The 27161-nt window shown below is 36.2% G+C and overlaps 1 protein-coding gene across 1 annotated transcript in view; it reads left to right on the top strand.

Annotated features, from left to right (window-relative positions):
• Positions 1 to 27161, top strand: part of LOC150101697 (ral GTPase-activating protein subunit beta) — a 778187-nt gene that overhangs the window by 588665 nt on the left and 162361 nt on the right. The window contains 2 exon segments of the mRNA XM_090400967.1: positions 3077 to 3244; positions 12832 to 12904. Coding sequence (XP_090257093.1) covers positions 3077 to 3244; positions 12832 to 12904 — 241 coding nt within the window.

Genomic DNA, 27161 nt, shown 5'->3' with positions numbered 1-27161 from the left:
ATCAAGGTATATACTAAGCATAAGCACGCAGGCAGACCAACTGAATGTAAAAAGGCATTATTCTACAGTCCTTACTGGCATCCTCTTGATGGAAGCAGTGATGCAATTTTGCTGTATGCCTCAAAATGATACACTCCCCTCACGCACACATTTTTGATAATGTAAGATAGCCAAATTTGTTGAGATGTGAAGAATGTTATGGTGCTACGGAAATAGACCTTCAGCAAAATCCCATAAAGGATGCCAGTTAGGACTGTAGGATGCCACCTTTTGCATTGTCTGTTTACCTTCTTAGTGTTTAGTGTATATCTTTATCTTTGTGTCCATGAAGATGCCTGTGAACAAGGTAAAAACGTTTGCCACATAATCTAATAGCTGAATACATGTAGTTGATTAAATTCATATGATCCTTCATATTGATACACACTGATTGATTAGTCTCATCCATCCCTTTAGGATGGATAGAGTCCCCTAATGAGGAGATCACAACGAATTGTAATGCTGCCAGTTCATCACTTCTTGCTCCATCCCCTAAGGGCAGTATTCATGACTGTAATCCACATGTGTTCATGGAGCTGGTTTGTCTGTTCTCTGGGACGAAAAACCTGAGTTTCCGGGTGAAAAAACCCTTGAGACCAACTAACTCATGTTGGATTGCATCTACAACAAAACAGGTATTCACCAGGCAGTCCTTTAATTCGCTCTGATTTGATGGAAGAGAACTTTGCTCCCCGGATCTGTTTTTCAAACATGTCCCATATATTTTCAATGGGGTTCAGATCTGGGCTTTGTAGTAACTAGGGATGATGATGGAAGTCACTGTCATGCTCGCTTAACCACTGCTGAACAATTCTTGCATGATGGACATTAGCATTGCATTGTCATCTGTGAGACAACCATCACCTGCTGGATAAAAAGTAAACATTGCAGGATGGACTTGATTGGCAACAATGTTCAGATATTTATTCTTTGGCGAGAGTTTGCCAGGTGCTTCATGGGGGTCCCGCCCAGTGGTGGCTCTACGCTTGAAATCGTGGGGGTGCTACTTTTGAAATATATATACACACTGTAAGTGCAGTGTATATGTGTTTGAATAAAATATCAAAAAATTATGGTAAAAATTTTAAAAAAAATTAAAGATGAAAAAATATTGTTTATTATTGATAAAATTATACAGTTTAGTATAATTCAAAATTACTTAAAAATCCATTATCATAACCCCAATAATGTTCTAAAATAAAAACTATAACAAATGGTTATGTCTTTAATTGCAATGTCCAAATATTTAAAGAGACTGAGTAAACATGATAAGCACTACGAACACTCCTTCTGGTGCAAACTGCATATAAACAACAGTGGAATTGTGCGACGGACAGTGCCACATTAGGCTAAAAGTTTGCATCTCACTATGTCGTATATATGCTTGCACACGTAGCAAATACTAGCAATATGACACTGTGGTAAACACAGTGCTGCTAGCGTCCTTCGCCCTCCTAAGTGCTACAAGATGGATTTTTATTATTTTTTATACAAAATAAGAGAATTGTATAGGATTGTTGATAATAAAATTAAATATTACAAGCAAATATAAATAAATTAATAAATATATTTATATATCGAGAAAAATTGGGGGTGCTGCACTTCCGTGGTGCCTATGCATGAGCTGCCCGCAGAGAGTTTGGCGGGAGCAAACTCTCTGCCTACTGTCAGTACAGAACAAATTGTATCTTGACTTGTAGGACCACGACTTTTTTTTTTGCAGTCTTCACTGTCCACTCATAGTGTTCCTAACACCACTATAGACTGACTTTCTAGTTCTTTGCAGAATCAGTTGTTTCTGTATAGGCATGCACTGCAATACCAAACATCTTTATCATTTCTCTGTGCATAGTTTAGCGATATATGGGTTGGAACCAGCCTTCATTAAGTTCTTCAGTTAACAACTGCACACAGGAAGTTCTGTTTGTCCACACAAATCTTTTCAAATGATGGCGATCTCATTCCTGACAGACTATCTTAGAATCACTGTTACGCCTCTTAGAGAAGCAATGTGGGTTATTATTCTACTGATTAAACATCTGGGCTATCTGACCTTTTGAGAAACAAGTCAGCTCTGCTGTTTTAAAAATTGTGATTCCATTCAGACAGGCACCCACAATAAATCCTTTTTTGCACTCCTGGAAATCCTTTGTTTTTCCACTCGTGATCAACACCATTGATGATTACTGACCAGCAAATTCTTAAATAGTTGCCTAGAGCATGTGGTAATGCAATTTATCAAGTATTTGCATATATGCTATGCAAGTGACATTTACATGCATCTGCATAAAGGATTCTAATTCATATCCATTATAAGTATCATCATGAGGGATCTCATGAAAGTTTTATATATTTTAAATACATTTTGCTCTTTTTTTATTTATGTTCCAGATTCATATATTTTAATACAGTTTTGAGTAAATAATTTCAAGGTGGAAATTACCTTCTGTTAAGCTTGACATGAAGAAATGATCCAGTCCATGGGACACTATTACACATTTACAGTTAAATGCTAACTGCAAGAGGAAGTTATTTGATCCAAAATCTTTCACACTTCATTTGGTCCTACTTACTGAGGTGGATATATACTGGTGACTTCACCGGTTATGCACTACTTGGTTTTTAGATCAAGCTCTGTAATATTATTACATAAACCTTTTAAGAATAGTGGCTTCACTTAACAGTGACTTTATTATGTCTGTTCATGCAGTTGATTGGTGTTCATTATGCTGTTGCTAGAGTTATTGCATTCATGCTGCTTAGAATTTACAGAGAACTTGCTGAAAAATTAAGTATAATCTGTGACCTTACTCTTGCAATACTTGCTAATCAGTATTTGTCTCAGGTAATTATGGAAAAAACTGTTGCTGTTTAATTAGTGAAATGGATTGACTACTTTCATAAATTTAAATTTTTGTTCATTATTGTATTCTAAGATAGAGCAGTGATACTGACTAAAATATTTGAATTATTTTAATATAATTATTACTACATTGTAGGTTTTAAAACTTTCTAACTTTTGGAACTTCTTTATTAGAGATAAAAGTATTCCCTCTCTTGAATCAATAATATCAGACCAAGAAGTAGCAGAACATGAGAAATTAGCAAACTTGATAGATGATCAGATAGCTTATGAAGAAAGCATCAAAAAACAAAGTATAGATCATGAATATATGAGAACTGAAAATGAATGTAAGGCACCAAGGTAAGGTTTCAATATTTAATTCAGATATAATGTTAGAGTGAGTAAGAAGTGTTAATACTATTTCACTTAATCTTTTATTTTTTATTATTATTTTGTTGAAATAAGAGAAAAATTCTTGCAGATCCTGTAATAGCATAAAAATGATGAACATATTGGTTTCATTATATTTATAAGCTGGTATAATTATTAGTATTATTATTGTTACATGGGCATTTCCATGGATTCCAAAGACTAAATTGCAGGAGGACCACCTAAACTCTTTTCACACATTACATCTCCTTGAACATATTCACTAACAAAACACTCACAACAGGATCTTGAAACTACTCCACACACTCACCATTACTCAAGTGAAAAATTGGATGCCCTTGCTAACCACACTCTTACTCAATTTCCAAGGATATCGTCTTCCTCTGTCCACTCTAGTCAGGTGCTGAAAAATTTCTTCTATATCATATAAAACTCTTCTAATAACATGTACAGTTCTATTGTAATATTTTGTTATGTGTTTAATTAATTATTTTCTTCAATGTCGGCTGTGCCTTTGTATTATTTTTACTCTTTTGTCGTTATCCTTTTTATGTCTATTTTAGCCTTCAAAATCATTCCTTCTATTTGTCTCTACACTATAGCTTGCTCTCTTACACAGTAACTCTCTCTCTGTTAAATATAATCTAATTAACTTTGTCCCCGCTTACAATCCCTTATACTTCCTACAAGTGTTAGTGAAAGGGCCTCTGAAATAGGCAATTCACGGTTAACTATCTCCCATGCTATGTAACTTGGGAAACATTTATATTGTTTGTCGACTGCGCCATCCCAAATTAATTTTATAGCACAAGAAGATTAGTTATAACACTAATAGAATAGATTATTTTCTAAAATAATTCCTAATTAGAGAAATTGAAGCACACAGGTTCAGTTGTTTTTATGAGACAGTGCATTGGTCAGAGATGTGGTGATAATTTTTAACAAACGAAACATGTTTATTTTCCTTAATGATACAGTTCATCTTTCTAATCCCTACCTGATTTATACTCCTGATTCTGGGTATATAGTCTGTTGTTGTCTTCAAACACCTCTTGACTATCTTCTATTTCACTTCTGACATCTTTCATTTGCAGATTCCTAAACCAAGCTTGTCATAATCACTTTTAGTTCCACAAAAATTCCTTCTTAAATGAAAATCCCTTACTGGCAGATCTCCCATTTTCTCTGTACTATCCACTTTGAGTTTTCTCTTACGTTATAAGCCCTGAAGAAGCCGTACAGCTCTGTTGGCGAAACTTGTTGGCATTAGATGTGTATAAATCATGGTCAATTAAAGATCAATATATATTTCATTTTAATTAGAATGAAAACCATATTAACATCAAGAGAAATAAGTGTATGACTAGATTTAGAATGAATGAATGCTTTATGTGGTCAACTGGTGATCATATGGAGGTCACTCTAATGATTACAAAGATGATATTATAAGGATTGATGCTTCAAGGTGTTGCCATATAGAAGAGCATTGGATATCTCATGATTTCAAAAAAAAAAGAGGAATATTGAAGTTTTGAAGACAATAGACACAAAAATTGATGTAATAAAGAACAACATACATGTGGCAGGGCACGCACGTACACACACACATACAAATAAAAAATAAAAACACATGGCCTATATTGTGAGTCATGAAAGTTTTCAAAAGAGATTTATTAGAGGGAAAACAGTGACATACGTGATTTACCCTAAATGATATAGAGAGGAAAAGAACAGTATAAAAGAATAGCTCAAGTAGGGCTATTCTTGAACTGTATGGAAATCTATGATAGTTATCCTCCTTGATGGAGATGACACTTGATAAAATGGATGGATTGGATATAATATATATATAAGGTGGCCCATGAGTCATGGAAGATTCTATAGAAAGGGCTCATCTTTGTGAAGCTGAAAATGGAAGGCATTTATGTGATGTGGTTTTTCATAACTAATAATAAAAAAATATATCTGATTATGTTAAAAAAACTTATGCAGCTGCTTCATAAAGACAGGTCCTTTCTATGGCATGATCCATGACTTATGGGCCACCCTGTGTGTATTTATATATATATATAAAGTATTTTTTCTCACTTATGCACACATAAGTCTGCTTAACTATTATTAAAATCTAAAAGACTAAAATCTAAAAAACTATGTCTAAAGATCCCAATAGGCATAATCAGATCAGAAAATTTTCTTCTTATGATTAGAACGTACTTCAAATTTTGCAGCCTGCCTGGTTGGCTGAGTGGCTACCGCGACCAACAGGTTGCAGGTTTGAATCCCACTGTGGGCATGGATGTTTGTGATTTTCTTACCTTGTATACTGTTATAGCCTTTGATATGATGTGGTATGACCTTTGCTGTCCTTGCACCATTAAAACCATAAATCATCATTAAATTTTGTGAATCATCTTTCATGGAAATTATAGTGCAATCATGGTTTATTTTGTGTGATTTTGAAGTAACACATCCTTATATTATATCACTAATAATAAAAATAAATCTTATTATGCATGTGAAAATTAAAATAATAGGTACTAGACACTAGATGGTAGATGTTCTTCATCACCAAATGAAATAACACCGCCCAGCTTATTGGAAATCTGAAGTGGCAAATGCCATGTTTGATTCTTTACCATCAGGATGAGTGGACAAAAAGATTTGAGTCTGAACATGGTATGATAGTCAGAGCCTGCAAATACAATCCAAGAGATTTCTTCTCCATTGTACATGCCCAGATCTACTGTCAGTGAGGTTATTGTGAAGTGGAAACATGATGGGAAAACTAGTAGGGCCAAGAAACTGACAAATAGGGACTGACAAACTCTCAAGCATGTTGTCACAGTAAATTGTCAGTCATCTTAGAAGCCATCATAAACAACTTTCAATAAGCTCTGGAATGGATAGTAGTGACTGAACTATTCGCTGGGAGGTGTTTGCCCTTGGAAACACAAGGGCAAATACCTCCTGGCGGGTATTCCCAGTATTCCAATCTCTGTTTTCCCCCCCCCCCCTTTTTCTCCATACAGTGTGTGAGTGATGTGATGCCCTTCAAGCCCACGATAAACATACTTTGAGGCCCCATAAACACCTCTATTTCAAGTGCACAGCAGTTAAAAATGGCATTGCTGTGGACTGGCCATTGGTCAATGCATGGGCCCAAATCTGTCAATAACATGTCAACGTCACAGTGTCAATATGACCAAAGCAAAACTCCCTCATAAACTAATCCCATCAAAAAAGTCACATCACTACCAGCCACAACATAGAAACTGTACCAGAATCTCCTCGCTAAAAATTCACTTTACTAATATTCGTGGTATTAACATAAGCATAAATGACATTCACCATCACTTGCAGTCTTCGAGACGACATCTTATTTCTGAGTGAAACCCAGATTTCAGCTACATATACTACTGTCCACCTCCAGTGCTTAAACTACACACTTCACAATTCTTTTCACCACAAGGGTGGCACTTGTGCCTTTGTGAAATCTGACATAGTGTGCCATAGAATGGCTAATTTAGATTCCCCTGCTTTTGGCCTTCTTTGGCTCAAAGTTTCCTTGCTCCATTTAGTAACTTTCTTCTCTTGCATTTACCAGTCTCCAAACACTAATAATCACTGAGATCTTTCACATTATTTTCCACGAAACTTGGCCTCCTGCAACCCATCTATCCAAATAGTGAAGTCATTTTCCTGGTTGTCCTCAACATCCACATTTCTAACTGGCTCCCCTACTCCAACACCACTGACCAAGCAGGATATGAAGCAGAAGTCTTTGATATAAGTAATGGCCTAACACAAATTGTAAATCTACCCACTCGAATCCCTGATAACTCTCTCTTTACTTCCAAAAAGCGATACTCTGGATCGCTTTTTGACCAGTTCTCCTTCCAGATACACTGTAGAGATTACCTCTCTTCTCAGACCACAATCTCATACAAGTCTCCTCTCTCTCAGAATGCCTCTCCTGAAACTACTCCTGACCTTTCATTCTCTGGTACTATAATGTGTCAAAGCAATCAAAGAAAAAAAAATTCAGATTACCACATGTGGCTCGCATCAAGAATTCCAGCTTCATATTATATCAAAGTATGCAACATATGCAAGTCATTCATCAGCATATCCAAATCTGGTTTCATAAAGGCCACCAGCAGAAAACTTGCCTCCTGTCCAAATGAAAGCCATGGCTTCTGGTTACTTGCTAAGACCATTGGATGCAACTTCTGCTCTCCTGCACTCCCACCTTTGTCTCATCCTGATGTCACCACTGTTACTTTGCCCAAAGATAAAGCTAACCTGCTGGCATCACTCTTTTCCTGAAACTTCTGCATAGATAACCAAAGGGGAAAAGACCTCCTATCATACTGGAATCCAAAAACTTAGCATTCTCTTTCATTCTAGAGCCTATTTTACATCCAACCAACTCTTCATTATATACAAATTGCAAATCTATCCATGTTTAGAATACTGCTCATATATTTGGGATGGTGTACCTAAAACTTCCCTTAAAATCCTTGATGCTGTCCAGAGGCAAGCAGTTAGGCTCATAGTCATATGATCCCTCTCTTACAGATTCACTTCAACCTCTACTTCTTCTCTCACAGATGCAGTGTTTCATCATTGTGACTATTCTACAGGTACTTCCATGAGGAATGCTCCAATGAATTGGCAATCATCATTCCTTTACTGTACAACTGCAAACTCACTGAACCAGTTTTTTTTTTTTTTTTTTCCCCTCTCTTTTTTTGTTCTGTCCTGCCTCTCTCCTCTGGAATAGCCTTCCTCATGAAGTAATCCCAAACAACTACATAACTACATTATGTAGTTGTTCGGGATAAAAGTAGATAAAATCGAACTTTTATCTCGGTCCTCATCTGCATCCCACACATGGCACTGTTGTCACTATTGGTCCCTAGACCTCTCGTTTATGGGATGAATATTAAAAAAATGAGATGAGATATTAAAAAAAAAATAAAAATAAAACATTCATATAAGGTAAAAATAAATAAATAAAATGACATTTACAAAATTGTCTGCTAATCAAAGGATTGCACTGAATACTGTTTTTTTTTGCAACCATTTGTTTTGTGCCTGGTTGCTATATATAGTGGTGTTAAATAAAACAAAAAATAAAAAAATTTAAGATATATCATGTTCGTGTAAACTTTAAAAATTTATTGATTTTAATTTGTCTGCTTAAAATAAACTGAAAAATTGTTATGTTGGTATGGTCTTCATTTGTGTTAACCTTTCCTTGCTTTTAGGCTTACACGGTGATCCGAATGCATTTTTGAAAATTATGGGGACAACTACCGTGTTTGAATAAAAACTTTAGTTTAATATAACTAAAATCTACATTCGACGTTTCGACCTTTATGTCAAGGGCATCTTCTGGAGCATACAACTATACACAGGATTTATTTATTTATTTATTTATTTATTTTATTTATTTTTTTTATTATTATTTTTATTTTTATTTTTTTCCTCACCAGAGGTCAGGCCAACAATTGTTGTAGCATTTGGTCAGTGTCTTTAACAAACCAGTTTGATTGTAGTATAGCTTGTTTCCTGTGTATAGTTGTATGCTCCAGAAGATGATCTTGACATAAAGGTCGAAACGTCGAATGTAGATTTTAGTTATATTAAACTAAAGTTTTTATTCAGACATGGTAGTTGTCTCCATAATTTTCAAAAATGTGTTAACCTTTGTTTAATTTTTTTTTTTTAATGTCGAGCCCATACACGAGAGGTTGGTTGATCAACCTATAGTATATTAGTACCGTGTATGGGTAGTGGGTTGGGAAAGGAAGTACTTATTCATATATAATTAAATATCTATTTAAATGACTGTATTCCACAATACAGCAGTTGCAGGGATAAAGGAGGAGGAAAAGAAATTAGTTCTGTGGGTTTCAAGGTGCACTGAGAAGGGATGTTGATCAGCAGCAGCTGCACATATTCCAACAAACTTAGTACTAAGTTGGGGAATAATTGATGTTATTTCAGATGAATATTTTCCATGGAAATATTTGTAGAATACACATATTGCAGAGACCAATTGTCTGTGCTGAAGTGCTGGGAGTGAATTGGTAAGAGATAGGGCATTAATAAGTCTAATTACTGTACTCTGTATTGAGTCAAGCATTTTGAGTGAGCTTTTGGGGACCCCACCCCCATATGTGAGAGTAGTAGTCAATAGCTGGGCAGATTTGTGATTTGTATAAGGTTAACAGCTGTTCAGAGGTGAAGTAACTTCTTGCGCAAAAGAGAAATCCTAGTTTTTTAGAAGCTGAAGATGCAATGGTCGTGATGTATTTATGCCAGGTGAGGCTTTATGTCAGGGTAATTCCAGGAAGAGAAATCTCAAATTGTCTGGAAATTTGGATGTTGTCAAAAATAATACTGGGAGAAAATGTTTTTTTTTTTTTTTATGAGAAAAAAACAGTTCTGGGTTTTATTAGCATTGAAATTCACTAGGTTATCTGAACCCCATTTGAGAATGACTTAGAAATCAGAATTGAGGGCGGTAGTGGTCGATGTTCTGTAGGTTGAGGTGAGTTGTGTAGAGTAAGGTTTATCAAATGAAAGGGCGGAGTGCAATGTCCTGTCATCTGCAAAACTGTGTATTGGGTTGGAGGTCAACTGAAGTAGGTCATTGATATATAGCAGGAAGAGGGATGGTGAGAGGACAGAACCTTGTGGAACTCTGTCATTAGTTGAATGGTGAGAGGAAAAGGAAACATCCACCACCACACAGTGTGCATCTAGACCATAGGTTCACAAACGTTTTTGGGCCACCACCCACTTTGCAAGACATAAATTTTGTAATGCCCCCCCATTATGACAGTTTTCCGTGTTTTTACTCGTAATATTAAATTATATAAAATTGGGTTTATTTTTGTAATTATCAATTAGAAAAGTGGTTTTATATATTTTATATATATTTTGAAATGAAATATAACAAATATATTTGCTACTGTAAACATAACCTATTATACACACGTATATACATGTTCTATTTTCTCATTGACAGAAAATTGACATATATTTCTATCTGACATGGTAAATTTTCAAATGATTAAATAATTGAAATAGAAAATTGATAAAAAAAATTGGTCGTGTAAGATGGACATAAGATGAATTAAAATGCAATATTTAAATTTTAAATGATTATCTAATTGCAAAATCACGAAAATAATCAATTTTTAAATATATATTATTAATTTCTTCTATAAAGAGCCACCAACCCCTAGACTGCCTGAACGCCCCAAATGCTTCTGATCCCACTATAGCCCCCCCACACACCCAGAAAGCTTCAGCGCCCACTGGGGGGGGGCGGTACCGCCCACTTTGGGAACCTATGGTTTAGACAGAAAAATGGCAATCCAACTACAGAAGTCTTGAGACAGACCAAATGATAGCAGCTTGCTTAGTAAACCCTTGTGCCAGACCTGGTCAAATGCCTTGGATATATCAAGTGCAACCACTTGAGATTTGCCAAACTTCTCCATAGCATTTGTCCAGAGATGGATGACATATGTTGAAGATCTCCTGTTGATCGACAGCAATGGAATCTACACTGGCAGTTGTTTATTAGATGGGTACCTTCAAGGTAGTGTAGTGGTTGGGAATTGATTATTTTTTCCTTTACTTTAGACAGGACTGAGGTGATCGAAATAGGGCGATAGTTGGACGGCAGTGACCTGTCATCCTTCTTGGGAATGGGTTGAATATAGGCCAATTTCCAAGCTGCGGAATAGATACCAGTGCAGTAAGACAGTATATACAGGTGACATAGGATAGAAGCCAGTTCTGGTGCACAGACTTTCAGGACAACTGGGGGAATGCCATCAGGGCCAGGAGACCTTTTTTTTTGTGTCTCTAATTTGGACAGTATTTTTCTGATCTCTTTCTAGCAAAAGGATATAGTGGGCATTGTGTGTTGGGCATCTGGAATGATTGGGGGACATTTGGCATTGGAAGCAAAGTGTGAGGCCAGGAGATGCTTTTTCTGTAGGTGATGATGCAATAGAGCCATCTGGGTATAATAGGGGTGGGAATACTGTCGGGCAGAAGTTATGACCAATTGCTTTGACTAGAAACCAAGCAGCTGGGTTGCCATTTTGGCTGGCTGCTAATTTCCTGCTTTTTTGCTCTTTTGAACTCTGTTTTGGAAACATTGGTTGTTGTTGTTTTTTTTGGATCTATTTCAGGCTTGGGTATAAGCTCTAAAGGAGGATGGAGTTCTTGATTTGAGCCAGTTATGGTATGTTTGGGTTTTCATTTGAACAGCCATAGCATATCTTTTGGAAATCCAGGGTTTAGTTTGGGAATGGCAGGTCAGAGTACTGTGGGTAATGTGTACTTCCATGCCAGTGAGGATTACTTTGGTTATAAGTTGGACTGGCTCAATGTGTGACTCCTCCTCACAAACTCACTCCAATTATTTTCACATTTTTTGTCTTATGCATTTTCTGTAGATACTTTCATGGACACTGCATCATTAAACACTGGCTATCATTATTCATTCATTCATTTTCCTTGTATCTTTGAAAATACAAGCCACTACTCTTCAATATCCATATGCCATTCAGCTTCAGACATTTTATCCCCCTTATCTTCACCGCATCCATTGAAAAATTTTGTTTCCCATAAGAAAGAATTTTCTTAACTTTGATATCTCAATTTCCAGTTTGGATAAGAAATTTTATCCAGAATGGAAATCTAGTTTCTCTTATTACTGCTCTAGCATTTAGGACCCTAATCAAATATCCAACGTTTAGATATATAATTCCATTAATTGTTTTTTCTAACACATCAGCTGAGCTGTTTCCTAGTGTTCAGGCATATTATAATAATTTTTACTTCTCCATATTCATGTGTGTGTGTGTGTGCTATCCTGAAGTGTGATTGGCTCATTATCAAAACAAATTTTTATACAAATAGATTTTATCTGCATCAAGTTGGATCATTATGCCACAGCAAATTTTTTTCCAGAATCTTTTATATTACTTCTGTAACATTTCACAGCCACTTTCCAAGAACTTCACAAAAAGAATGTAGAATGTTATTAACTGTTTCTATGTGCTATCTGCCTAATCTGAACCTTTTTAGCAGATTTAGATGGTATCTTGAAGTTATCAACTCTCAAATGGAATTTGTACATAATGGATTTTACTGGATCTTCCACCAAAAACTCATTAAACAACATTCACAGATTTTATGGAATGGGGATGAAATGCACAAATTGCTTTCAAATTGCATTGCCACTTTATTGGCATATTCACACTAATAATGCTCTTCATTTGTTACATCTCTTCTTTCAAATATTCTATAAAACTTCTTTGAAGTTCTTTCATTGTTGCAGTTTCATTTCTGAATGTCATGTAGTTTTTGATTTTTTTAAGTGTATCACCCTTTTAATATCCTTAGTTGAAATTATAAAATATATTTCAAAATGAAAACTTTTACATCTTAATTCATATGCAATTATAGTGAATAATGGCCTTTCATTTTCTCTCTCTCTAATTCATTTTTTTTTTAAATATTAGTGTTTGTCAGGAATTCCAGACATCTCGTCTAATCCTTTCGCATTTAGGATTCTTAACATTGGAGGCCTTGAAGGTAATGTAGCATTGTATATTACAGAATGCTTATGGCTAACTTTTTTTTTTCTTTTAAAGAGAGAGAGGGAAGAGAGAGCTTGGTATAGCTATTTAAGTATTATAGTTAATAGTTTCTTATGATTGGATCTAATTTCCCTTGAGTAAATTTTCAGAATGGACTATCCATATACTGAGAGCTAAAGAAGATTTGTTAATTATTGAGATGATTGTTAGGTGATAGGGATAGTTAGTATGGATATGATTGACATATGGAGAGATGGAAAGTTTAATCTATGATAATGGCAGAGTATTTTGTTATGCTCTGATCTAAAGATTAGAAAGCTGTGAGAAAGCTAAACATCTGCTAATAACCAAATAAAATCCTCCTCCTAATTTTGCTATCACAAACATTTATCCATTAATCTTTTAAAATTTTAAACAATTTTACTGTGGGGGGAAAAAAAAACATTGCTGCTTGCCTTAACCAGCCATAGTGGATGAAATTCATAATGTTAACTTTGTATCCTTATGTAAGTATACAAAAAAGTGAGGAGATAATTTGTCATGTCTCTACACAAATGCCAGGAGAATTAGGAACAGAGTGATTAAGTTTGTTGCTTTGGTGAATATATTGTGGCTGAAAATTGTTGGCATTAGTGAAACCTGGCTCTCAGAGTTGAATGTAGCAACTGAAATTGAGTGTAAAGGATATAGTATTTGTAGGAATAACAGAAGAGATAGGAGGTGGGGGGAGTGCTACTAATGATATCAGATGACTTCAATCCAGTTAGGGAAGAAAATCATGAAAGCAATAATGGTAATAATGTAGCACCGAGTTTGAAATTATCTGGTGTGAAGCAGAAGCTAACAGATTGGAATGGTAGGATATTACTACAGAATTACTGCTAGAAGTGAAGAAATGCCTTGTCATATCACCCTAATGGATACCAAGTAAGTAAGTAATTATGAGTGACTTAAATTGAGTTGTTGTGAGACAATAACATCCTTTTCCTTCCATGTCAGCATTCTTCACATTATAGCAGCAATTTTTTGGGTAACTATTACAACTTTTGCAATGTGCCCCTGAACTTCAGTAACCTATCTACCAAGATTCTCAGATCCCTTGCTTCTTTCACCTCCTGAAGCAAAGTTCCTCCAGTATGGTAAACCTGATTCCATCTTCTCTAGTCACAGTGCATAACTTGATACACTTGGAAACATTGAAATGACATCCCCATTCTTTAGTCCAAGGCACCAATCTATTCAAATGCTGTTGTAGCAACAATGCATCAGAATTTCCTTGCATTGCTCTTCTTAATTTAGCATCATCAGCAAACAACAATATTTCCTTTCACACCATGAACTATAATCATTGATATGTAAGTTAAACAGCGATGGTCCCAGAATGGAACCCTGTGGCATTCCAGTTGTCACCTTCCTTTTTTGGAACACTGCACTTTGACACACAACTTGCTCTGCCTATTAGTCAACCATCCTCTAACAAACCCATGCTACTCCCTCAAAAGCCCTCCATTCTTATCAATTTTCACATTTGTATTCTGTCCCTAATCAGCCTCTCTAATACCTTCACCACTACACTTGATATACATACTGGCCTATAGTTTGAGACTACTGACATGGATTCCCTCTTATGCAGTGGCACTATTTTTCTTTCTTTCTACTTTTCTGGGACTGTTCCTGTTGCCAGACTTCTGTTTAACAAACCAATGAAGGGTACAGTAACATTTTTTGTGCATTTTTTTAATGTATGTGGTGATATCCCATCCAATCCCCACAGCCTTATTAACATCAAAGTTACTTAAAATTCTAAACACTTCCCATTTTTGTACTGTCAGTTGTCAGTCCTCCTTCCTATTGCTATTCAACGCTGCTCTTAGCTACCCTATATGAAACACACTACCAAAATACTCATTAAATTTCCACCATATCTTCAGCAGATGTGATTCTTGTTCCATTTGCAGCAACTAAAGTCAGCCTTCCATATTCACTCTTTCTTCTACTAGCAACTATAGAATTCTCTAGGGCTTTGCTTTGCTGTTTCAGCCAGTTTCTTTTCATATTTCTCTTTCCTTGCTACACTTATCACCTTCCTAGCTTGCACCTTATACTTCTCATGCTGTTGGGAAACCTTGTTCTTTATATCTCCTCCATAAAATCGTCTTTCTCAGAAATGCCCACATTATTCCATGATTCATCCATTTCACTCCTACTTTTACCCTCCAAGCCTTAGGGATAGTCTAACATTGCCCTAAGTGATTTTGGGCCAAATCCCAGGCACTATTGATTTCTCTGCCTTTCAACAGATTGGTGATGAGCCACTGCACATCACCAGTCTGTTGCCTTAATTTATCATAGTTCCCTGCTTTGTAATTCCATACATATCTCTTGTTCCACAAAGCTCGTACCTGGCTAGCAACTCTCCATGTCAAAACTACATGATCACTCTCCCTAATTGGTGACATCTTTTATTATCACTGTATGAGATGATATTATTACATCTAACTCTTGAGTCCCACATGTAACCTCAACTATATTCTGCATAAAATAATTGTTCTTGAGTTGCTCAAGAAACTTGATCTACATACTCACACATGATATTTCCTGCATCCAGTCAATACTTCCATAATTCACCCATTATTATAACCCTCCTGTTACTCACAAGTCTCGTCTGTCTGAACATTTCAGTATGTTCTCCCTCCACATTCCCTGGCTTATAATAACATCCCACTAAATATCAAAAATTTGTGCTAAACTCAATGTTGTAAAATTAGATGCAATAGAAGTTCTTAATTTTAGACATCGACTTTTACAGAGGTCGTATATACTGTAAATATAATAAAACTACATGTTGCCATACTGATTGTAAACCCATAAGTGTATCTGGAAAAAAAAAGAGTAACACTGAATTGTTCATAAAATTATTGAAATAGTATAAATATCTAAATTGTGCACTTTATGTAAATCCAGGAGTGATAGTGTAAAAATAGCCTAGTATTGAAATAGTTTTACCTTAAGAAAAAGGATTATGTCTGGGACTTGAAAGCAAACAATAGTGCTGGTGGTCATGCGAACAAGGAAGTTTCCTGCCTTCATTGATGGTCAAGACTGCTGATGTCAGAGTGATCGCTGGATATTCTGGGGTCTCTGACTCTGAAACATGGAACTCCTGAAAACTGTATGTGGGAGGCCGGAAGAACAAGCTCTCTCTCTCATGCAGTCATTTAGCTCAGTCCACAGGTCAGTTTGAACTCGTTGGTACGCAACCCGTGGAGAAACGGGCAGCCCTGGAGAAGAAGTGAAAGTTTTTGTGATGTATAGCAAGTAAGGGAACTTGGCTCATGCACCAAATGCAGGACGCCTTCAGTCTATCTAGTTCCTTCAGCAAAGATGTGCCACTGCTCCCGTAAGAGAATTATGGAAGGATGCCTACTGAAAACTGAACGTGGAAATCCAGTACACAGAATGGATTGGAGAAGTCAGTGCTTATGTGCTGATAGGACTATATGTGTTACTAAGGAACTGTCAGTAGAAATTTTTATGTTAATAGTTAAGTGTGGAGGAAGGATGATTGAGTCCACTGGACATAATGTTACTAGGCTAATATGATTGTCACAGATAGTAAAGTTTGAAATTGAAATGTTAGCATAGCATAAGTTAGAGATAGTGACTGCCAGAATTGTAAAATATTAGAATCTCTTCTCACTGTAAATGGGAAGTTTAATATTGTTAGATAGTAATTAAAATTCATGCTAAGATTAATAAAAGGTTGAATGAAAAGTTTATAATAGTGTAGATTTACTTTAAGTTATAATAAAAGTATTTTTGTTTACTTAATAGAGACTTGCCTGATCTTCGTACAATGCACTACCTTGCTAAAACTTCAAACATATAATGTTAAGAATTTGGGGAAATTGACATGACTGTTAATTAGGCCCACAATTAGTTTTTGCTATATCCTACAGGAACTCAGTCATACTTAGTGAAAACTTGACATGCCGGTCCCAAGCCTGGATAAATGGGGAGGGTTGAGCGCAGGGCTAACAACTAGGTCTCAGAAAAAAACTTTGCTATGCAAACTGAAACCTTCCAAAATGTGATACCGGATGAAGAAAATAGAACATGAACTGCCACGAACAAGAGGCACCTCTGTGAAAGCCTTTCTGGGGAAGCAGAGGTGCAAAAGAAAGCGACAGACACCTTACCAAAAGACAAGCTTAGACTGGAAATGTTAGAATGTTAGAGCCATGTTCGAAACTGGGAAGACATACCAAGTATTCAGAGTTCTAGAAAAATACAGACTAGAAATAATGGGATTAAGCGAAACGATATGGATAGGAACCGGAAAAATCAAATTAAACTTGTCACTACTTAATCTACTCTGCGAACCGAAATATGAATGACCACACAAAGGGAGTTGCACTAATGGAGTGGAACCCAATATCCGAAAGAATACTAAAAGCTAGATTTAAAGCCAGCAAGCAGAACATCACAATAACTGCTATATATGCAACAACAAATGATGCGATCCAGGAAGAAAAGGATCATTTTTATAACATGCTACAGAGAAGTATAGAAACAACAAATAAAAAAGATATGCAACTTATAATTGGAGACTTTAATGCTAAGGTTGGAAATGATAATTCTAATAAAGAAACTGCTATGGGAAAGTTTGTTCAATCGGCTTGTAATAGGAGGGAGTCTCTTCCAATATAAAAAAAAATACACAAGTGCATATGGATAGTACCAGATAAAAAGACAAAGAACCAAATAGACCATGTACTTATATCAAGGAATTGGAGGAAATCACTCCTGGATGTCAGAGTTAATAGAGGAGCTGAGGTATATTCAGATCACTTTCTCCAAACAGCTACCATGAAAGTAAAAATATTTAAAAATAAACAAACAGTGCACAATAGGAAGAGGTTTAGAATTGAAAAACTCAAAAACAAAGAGATTAGAAATAAATTTATAACAACTCTACAGGATAAATGGGATAAACTCGAAAAAAGAGAAGGAGATAACATAGAGGGAAAATGGGCTATGATTAAAGACATACTAATAAGCACAAAAGATATTGGGCTTTTCGAACTAATACAGACAAAGAATGGATATCAGAAAACACTAAATTAAAAGTAGAAGAGAGAGAGAGAGAATAAAAGAGAAACTATTACAGATTGGCGAAAATGTTGTACAAGAACAAGCAGAAAGATATAGAGCAGTTAACAAAGAAATAAAAAGAAGTGCAAGAAATGATAAAAGAAAATACATAGAGAATCTAGCACAGGAGGCAGAGGATACTGTTTATATAAATGATACTAGAAAGTTGTATGATATTACAAGGAAATTAAGTGGAAAAAGAAACAAATGGATAGTTCCTATATACAATAAGGAAGGAAAACTATAATTAAATGAAAAAGAACAGATAAATAGATGGGTGGAATTCTTCTCAGAGAAATTTCAAGAAATGATTAATGGTGACCAGAGCCTAGAATTAAATGAATAAAATTGCATCATTAGATATAAATTTGAACAAAATAACAAAAATAGAAATTACAAAAGCAATAACTCAGATCAAAACAGGTAAAGCGCCAGGAGCAGACAACATTCCAGGCGATATACTAAAAGCAAATCCAAAACTTATAGCAGAGATAGTATATCCCTTACTAAATGAGATATGGCAGAAAGAAGAGTGGCCTAAGGAATGGAATACTAGATTACTGGTTAAATTACCCAAAAAAAGGGAACCTATCTGGATGCAAAAATTGGAGAGGTATAACATTGCTGAGTGTTATAAGTAAAATACTAGCAAGGATAATACTAGATAGAATCAAAATAGAAATAGAAAAACAACTCAAACGAGAACAGGCAGGATTTAGAGCCAATAGATCATGACCAACCACATTGCTTCTTTACGAATTATCATAGAACAATCATTGGAATGGCAGGCAAGCTTATATTTAAATTTTATCGATTTTGAACAAGCTTTCGACAGTATAAACAGATCTTCCCTATGGAAATAACTTAGAAATATGGACTCCCAGAAAAAATAATAAGAATAATTAAAAAAATGTATGAAGATTTTGAAATTAAATTAATACATGGAAATACCCTCTCAGAACCATTTAAAACAAAGACAGGAAGGTTAAGGCAAGGTTGTATACTCTCCCCTACTATGTTTTTAATTGTCATTAGACTGGGTGATGAGAAAAGTATCTCATGGAAATACAGGACTTTAATGGTTACTTCAAAACCAACTCCACAATGATTTGCAGATGATATCTGCTTACTTTCACAGAAGCACCAACATATAAAACAAAAAACAGCAACACTTGTAGAAACAGTCAAAAAAGTTGGTCTTAGGATAAATAAAAATAAAACAATGTTGATGAAAATAAATGCAAATAACAATAGAAGAAATGCTGCTTACCTTGGTATAATATACCTTGGTTCATTAGTATCAATAAAAGGAGGAACTATTGAAGATATAATAGAAGGAAACAGCTGGCTTATTCAATTTTCAAACAACTTAGAAATATTTGGAAAAACAAGAATTTGTCTATAAAAACTAAAATGAGAATATTTAACTCAAATGTAAAGGCAATACTAATGTATGGATCAGAAATGTGGATGGGAAACAAAAAGATAGTTAACAATGTCCAAATTTCCTAAACAAGTGTTTAAGAATGATACTGGGAATATATTGGGCAAAACAAATATCAAACGAACAACTATGGCAGAGAACAAACCAGAAACCCATGTTGCAACAGATACGTGAAAGGAAATGGACATGGTTGGGGCATGTGTTGAGGAAAGAAGATAAAATACTAGTAAAAGATGCTCTAGATTGGAACCCACATTGTAAAAGAAGATGAGGAAGGCCAAGAGAAACATGGAAAAGAACAATATTGAAAGAAGTGACAAATATTAATAAAAACTGGAACCAAATAAAAGCAGAAGCAAAAAACAGAGTCTGGTGGAAAATAGTGGTAGAAGACCTATGCTCCCAGGTGGAGTGAAGAGGATTAAATAAAGTAAGTAATATCCTACAGGTGGTATAACATATCTCCAATGCTTTACGTGAAGAACTCAGCCATTAATCAAATTTATTTGATTAATGGTTGCTCAGCCATTAATCAAATAGTAGAAAATAGAGGGGAAAAAATAATTAAAATGGACACGTACAATAAGGCAGTAAATATTACTGTAAATTTCTGTGCCCACTCACTCAGTCTATTCAAGTCTTCCTGTAAGGCCACAACATCTTCACTACACTTCATGGTTCGTCCCAACTTTGCATCATCTGCAAACAACTGAATATCTCCATCCAAATCTTCACCTATATCATTAATATACAAGTTAAACAGCAATGGACCTAAAACAGGCCCATGAGGCACTCCACTAGTGACTTTCCTTTTCCTGGATATCGCTCCCCCATATACAACTTGTTGATACCTATCAGATAGCCAGTCTCCAATCCAATGCACCCATCTAATATCCAACCCTATCTGCTCTAGTTTGACTGTCAACCTATCATGAGGTACTCTATCAAAAGCCTTTGCAAAATCCAAGGATATTACTGTGTATCCTTTTCCTCTGTCCAGGAAAGCAGTCACTTTATTGTAATAAGTAAGTAGATTACTAAAACATGACCTCCCTTTAGCAAATCCATGCTGTCCATCAAAGATAATACCATTGTTATCAACCCAACTCTGGATCCTAGTTCTCACAAGCTTCTCCAACAACTTAACCACAACATCTGACACACAGATAGGTCTATAATTTGATGCTTGAGTTCGATCACCTCCTTTATGATGTGGCATAATCTTGCCCTCCTTCCACTCCTTATGAACTTGACCCAGTGCAAGACTCATATTAAAAAAATATGTCAAGGCAGATGTCAACTCCCTGGCACATTCTTTCAGAATACATGGTGATATATTATCAAGTCCCACAGCCTTATTAACATCTAGTTTACTCAACTCCCCATACACCTCTTGCTCACCTACAGTCAGTCTCTCTTCCCCATCATCAACTGCTCTCAATTCCTCCATGAAGTCACATTCACAAGATTGAAAGATCTTTATGAACTGCTCATTAAGTATCTCCACCACACATTTGCATCAGCTGTCTTTATGCCATTTTCCCCAATCAGTGTCATCCTTCCATAATTATTCTTTCTTTTGCTGACTATATATCGAAAGAACTCCTTAGGATTCTTTTTTGGCTTCATTAGCCAACTGCTGTTCATACCTCTCTTTAGCTACCCTCACCAACCAAGTCACCCTCCTTGCTTGGTCTTTGTAGACTTCATGGAATTGGTTATTTCCACTTCTCTTATGCTGCTCCAATGCCCGTTTTCTCTGTATCGCATGCTTAATCTCTTTATTCATCCATCTCACACCCACCTTATTTAACCTTCTCACCCTTGGAATACATTTAGAAATTGCATCTACTAAACAGTTTTTGAAAATCCCCCAAGCTGCATTGATCTCTTTTCCAGCTAACTCCTCATTCCATGTTACACCCGCAAGCTGTCTCATGAGCTCTCCATAATCACCCCCACCCCTGTAGTTCCACATATACCCTTTTCTCACAGAGGTCCTCACACTCTGGCAACCACCCAGGTAATCACCTCATGGTCACTCTCACCAATTGGTGGATGATTTGACACCTCATTTACAATTACATCCTCTGATCAGATGACCAAATCCACGACCCCCCTCAATCCTCGTGTGCCCTCTGTTACATACTGTCTGAGGTAGTTATCCCTCAAAATCTCAAGAAACTCATTCTCTTTACTTCCAGTTGCTATCTCATCATTCCAGTCTATATTGCCATAATTAAAATCACCCATAATGATCACCCTTTTCTTATTTACTTGGCTAATTTGATTGTACATTTCATTATCACCACCATCCACATTACCTGGTCTATAACAACATCCCACAAAGTATTTGATTCCATTCACCTCTATCTCACACCATACTGCCTCAAAACCACTGGCACTATTTCCCTCTTGCATCTGCACTTTATATGAACATAACTCTTTCTCTATCATCAATAGCACTCCCCCCTCCCTTTTTGCCCCCTCTATCTTCACGAAACACATCATACCCTTTCATGTCTATTCCTGTCAGGATGTCATCCTCTTCCAACCATGCCTCACTTATTCCAACAATCTTTGGGTGAACAGATGCAATTAGTGCAACCATTTCATCTGCCTTGTTTCTTATACTTTTAGCATTTGTATACAAACACAACAGCTCATTTCTGGATCTACAGCTAGTTCCACTGATACCACTCACTCGATGTGATCTCTCCATACTCGACTGGGGCCATTTCCCTTTCTGCTTCTTCATTTTAAAACCCTTTTCAATTCCAACTGTTTCCTCTTGATCCCTGGTCATCCTATTTTTTTCCTGCCTGCATATGCTCACCTCCTCTTGGAGCATCCACCTTTCTCTTGCTGTGTACCCCTGTCCACCCTGAGCCTCCCCATTTTCCTGCTCCTCTTGCACACCCATTCGCTCATTTTCTATACTCATACCACTCACTTCCCCATTCATAACCACTTCTTCAATCTCTCATGTCTTACTCTTCTGCTCTTCCACATCACTTCCCACTTGATCTGATTCATTCTCTCTATTCACTTCTCTACCTTCCAGCAGCAGTCTCTCCAAGCAACTCACACCTTAACCACTCAAATGCAGTCCATCGCTTCCATACAGCTCACTTCGTCCCTCAAACTCATTCCACACATTAATAAACTGTACTCCTGTCTCTTCACACATTTCAGCCAGCATATCATTCATAATCCTTGCTCTCCGCCTCATTTCACCACAGTCATACCTAGGCAACATGCTAACTACTCTTCCTGTCACACTATTCTCTTTTATCCTTCTAAGCAGCCTCCTGATATCCATTCTAACACACTCTTTGTCCTCTCTCAAATCATTCGTACCTATTAATACTATTAACTCTTTTGCTCACTCCTGCCTCAATCACCCTACTCATTTTAGCGCCTGGAAAACATACCTTGTGCATTCTATCCTCCAGCACACCTTTAATAATGGAGTTGCCATGCAATGCCACTCGCTCATCTTTCGTTAACTCTTTCATTCCATCATTATTTATTTTATTGTTTTTACGTGAATTTTCTTAATTTCATTCTGCATCCATTTCATTTCTTGCCTCATCCAATTATTCAATTCAACTTCCAAATCTCGCGACACATTCTCTCTCTATCATTCAATCTTTCTAACTCTCAACCCCCTCTTCTCACTTTCACTCTCATTCATCCTTCTTTTTTTCCGTACTTTCGGTCCAACATGTGTCCAACTTTTACTGTCATTCTTCCCATTTTTACACTCGTTCATCTTTCTTTGTTTCCGTATTTTCAGTCCAACTTTCGCTGTTATTCTTCCCATTTTCACACTCATTCATCTTTCTTTGTTTCTGTTCTTTCAGTCCAACATGCATCAAACTTTCGCTATCATTCATTCTTTTTTCGTTATCATCCATTCTTTCAATTTTTTCACTTTCGATTTCTGCGTCACGCCATTTCTAGTTTCATTCACTCCCTTTTAACATCCGTTACAGTTTTCAAATTGCTCTTTTTCTTTTTTTCTGATTTTTAACATTTTTTTGCCTCTCTTTCAAACGTGCACCCATTTTCCCCACGACAATGTCACTACTAACACTTTCTGTCATCAATTTCATATTTGCATTCATCAGTTCCTCATTCAGATTCCTCACACTTCACACACACACACACACACACACACACACACTCCTTCCATCCTCACCAAATATCCACAAATCATTTATGTAATCGAAAGAATACATATAACAGACCTCACACTTCATGAAATGACTAAAATCTAAATTAAAGTCATGGAATGACAATGCCGCTGCCATTATTTGCAGGTTACTAAGTCTAATAATAACTATTTTGTAATTAAGTTTTGGCAAAAAAAAATCCCCCACACTAATAAAACTGGTAGCGCACAATGTTTACAGCCTCTCTTACTCAAAAAATTACACATGTATCAGACTACTTCAACAAATTACTGAATTTAGCAAATAACCTAAAGGTATCAGAAGATGAAATGTCCCATCTGAACTTGTTAGTATTTCATCTTTTTAGGTTAGGAGTGTGGAGTGAATTCAAGGAAGTGGCATATAAAAAGAAGGCAAGAAACCTAAATGAATATTACTGACTAGTCAGAGAGAAGGAAGGATGGCTAAAGGAAGATTATCCTTACTCCGTTCTGAGACAAGTTAAGTCTCCTTGAACAAATTAGTACCTCCAAGGATGAATCAAGGACTAGTGGTAAACAAAAGGGCAGACATACAAGGAAAGAAGGAATAAGCAATTAAGCAGAGCTTGCCAAATGAGGGACCCGGGCTATAAATTAAAAGGATAATTCTTAATTCAGAGAAATTAAAAACTCTCATTGGTCTGGAAGTAGAAGCACAGCAAGGAAGATTGAGAAAGAAACTAAACCGAGTGTCCAAGTTGTTAGGAGAAAAAGCAAAGAACACTTCCCCCTGTGAATGCCCCAACTGATCATCAAAAAAAAGAGAAGAATATCACAGGATGAGGTAAAGGGACAGAGTCTAGAAATAGACCGAATAACAAGAGACACCGTGTAAATGAAATTACAAGTCCAAAGATGCTGAGATTTCGCATGAATGTGGAGAGTACCAAGTCTTACTCACTGCAAAGGATCACCTTTTGTGATCATCAAATCACAAAAGGTGATCCTTTTTGTGATTTGGTGATTCTATTGTAAATCATGAATGTAGATAGTAGGACTTCTGACTGTACTAGTAATACCACGATGGATGACAGGGAGTTTTTTAGAACTATTACCTTCACCTTATCATACCACAATTCTCTGGGAGTCAATTCCCTTGACTTTCTTGAGCGATATCAGTTCATTTGCAACTTCTCTGAGGGCATGATCTCACTGTGTGGGATAGAGCATCATCCTGGTCTTGATTCTGAAACAAAAAGGGGGCCTAAACTGAAATGTGAAATGAGAAAGGCATTGGAAATTGAAATAATGGAGACGGTAAGGCAGTGCAGCGATTGGAAGGACATCATGCCAGATAATACAATTAGTCTTGCTGCTCCGAGAATGACAGGAAGGTAATAAGCGAATTCTTTGATACTGTTTTCCTCCGCTTCCCAAGGGTGTTCAGGGAGGACATCACATCCCTATCTTGCACTGATGTGGTTGAACATGCAGTCCAGATCACTACCAGTACTCCCATCCATGTGAAACAATACCAAATCCCAATGAAACACATGGAGGGACTGCAGAAGCTTTTACGAGATTATGAGAAGGAAGGGATCATTGAGAGTCAAATTCAGGAAAAGTGATTACTGGGAACATGTCCTGAGGCCTGTCATAGCTGTTATTCATATGTTAGCTGAATGTGGCTTGGCTTTTCGAGGAACAGAAGAAAGATTTGGATCATTTCAAAATGGGAACTTTTTAGGGCTGCTTGAGCTCATAAGTCAGTTTGATCTTTTTAGCAGGTCACATTGCGAAATATAGAAATTGTGGTAAAGGAAATCCTTCTTATCTGTCCAAAGCCACCTGTGAGGAACTCATTCAACTGATGGCTCAAAGGATCCACGTGCTTATTGTTGATGAAGTAAAATCTTCTGGTTATTTTAGTTTGTCAGTTGATTCAACACCAGATCTGTCACATATCGACCAGTTAAGTGTTGTACTTAGGTACTTAAAAGATGGACAGCCTATTGAACACTTTTTTAACCTTTCTGGAAATGAAAAGCCATACTGGTGAGGAAATGGCAAATCAGGTGTTGTAGTACTTACGTAAAGTTTGTCAGCTAAACTTTTCAAAATGTAGGGGTCAGTCTTATGACAACGCTGCTAACATGTCTGAGCATTATAAGGGGATACAGCAAAAAATTTTAGAAACAAATAAGTTTGCTATATATGTGCCCTGTGCATTCACTAAATTCGGTAGGCAGAAGTACTGTTGACTGCTGTCAAGAGGCGGTTAATTTCTTCTCTACAGTGCAGTTGCTGTGTACCTTTTTTTTCAGCCTCAACCAGCCGGTGGACAATTTTTAAAGGTTGTATTGGAAATGGAAAATGTCTTAAAATCCCTCTCTGATATCAGATGAGAGGCACATGCTATGGCAACAGCAGCTATTTTGAAATCTTTCTTTCAACTTTTAGAAGCGTTAGACTGTATAGCCGAAGGCCAGTCACAAAAGGGAGACACTAGAAGAGAAGCAGATAATATTGCAAATAAGATGCAAGAGCTAGAATTCGTTTTTGTGTTGAATTTTTGGGATGAGATTTTGCAAAATTTTCGTAGAGTAAGCCAAGTTCTACAGAATGAGGATGTCAACTTAAAAATATGCAGATCTGTATGGATCATTAGCTGACCAATTGTGCACTTCACGAAATGACTTTGAAAGATATGAAGCAGCTACAAAGGAAGTGCTACCAGATGTTGATTACAAGGCAGCTCAAACTCGCAAACGTATCAGAAAGAAGGTACCCAATGACAGAGATGCTCCAGATGTATATCTGAATGCCAGAGATAAATTTCGTATCATCACCTTTTACACAATTGTTGAAAAACTTGAAACTGAGATGAGAAGAAGAGGAGAGATATAAAAAGAAATATCAGAGAGATTTTCTTTTCTCTTCAGTGACTTCATCATCTACTGAAATTGAAAGGTATTCTCAGTGATGTCAAAAGCTGATTGATGCTTACCCAGAGGACTTGAACACTAATTTCTCAGCTGAGCTTCAGCAGGTTCACTCATGTGTGCCATAAGTTCAGTGCAACAAAAAAAATGTAAAAACAAGATTCAGTTATGCTGAACTTTATAAAATAATTGTAGTAGAAGACAATATTGAGTGTGCCTTTGCAAATGTAGACATTGCCTTTCATATATTTTTAACATTAATGGTCACAAATTGCTCAGCTGAGTGTTCATTTTCTCAGTTGAAGTATATTAAAAATCCATCAGAACAACTATGCAACAAGGCAGGTTGAATGCCTCATCTCTGCTAAGTATAGAAGCAGATGTGTTACGTAAGATTAATTTTGAGGATCTGATCAAAGACTGCAATTAAAAAAAGTAGGAGAAAACTTTTCAAATGTAAATAAAGTTGAAGTATACAAAAATAAACATTATTTTCCATCTTACTATAAGTTTTTTTTCATTTTGAAAAATAAAAATTTATTTTATAGTTTAT

This window comes from Typopeltis vanoorti, chromosome 11 (genome assembly GCF_054136105.1).
Source record: "Typopeltis vanoorti isolate ZY-2024b chromosome 11, IOZ_Tvanoo_1.0, whole genome shotgun sequence".
Lineage (NCBI taxonomy): Eukaryota > Metazoa > Arthropoda > Arachnida > Uropygi > Thelyphonidae > Typopeltis > Typopeltis vanoorti.
This window is presented reverse-complemented; position numbering and strand designations above follow the sequence as displayed.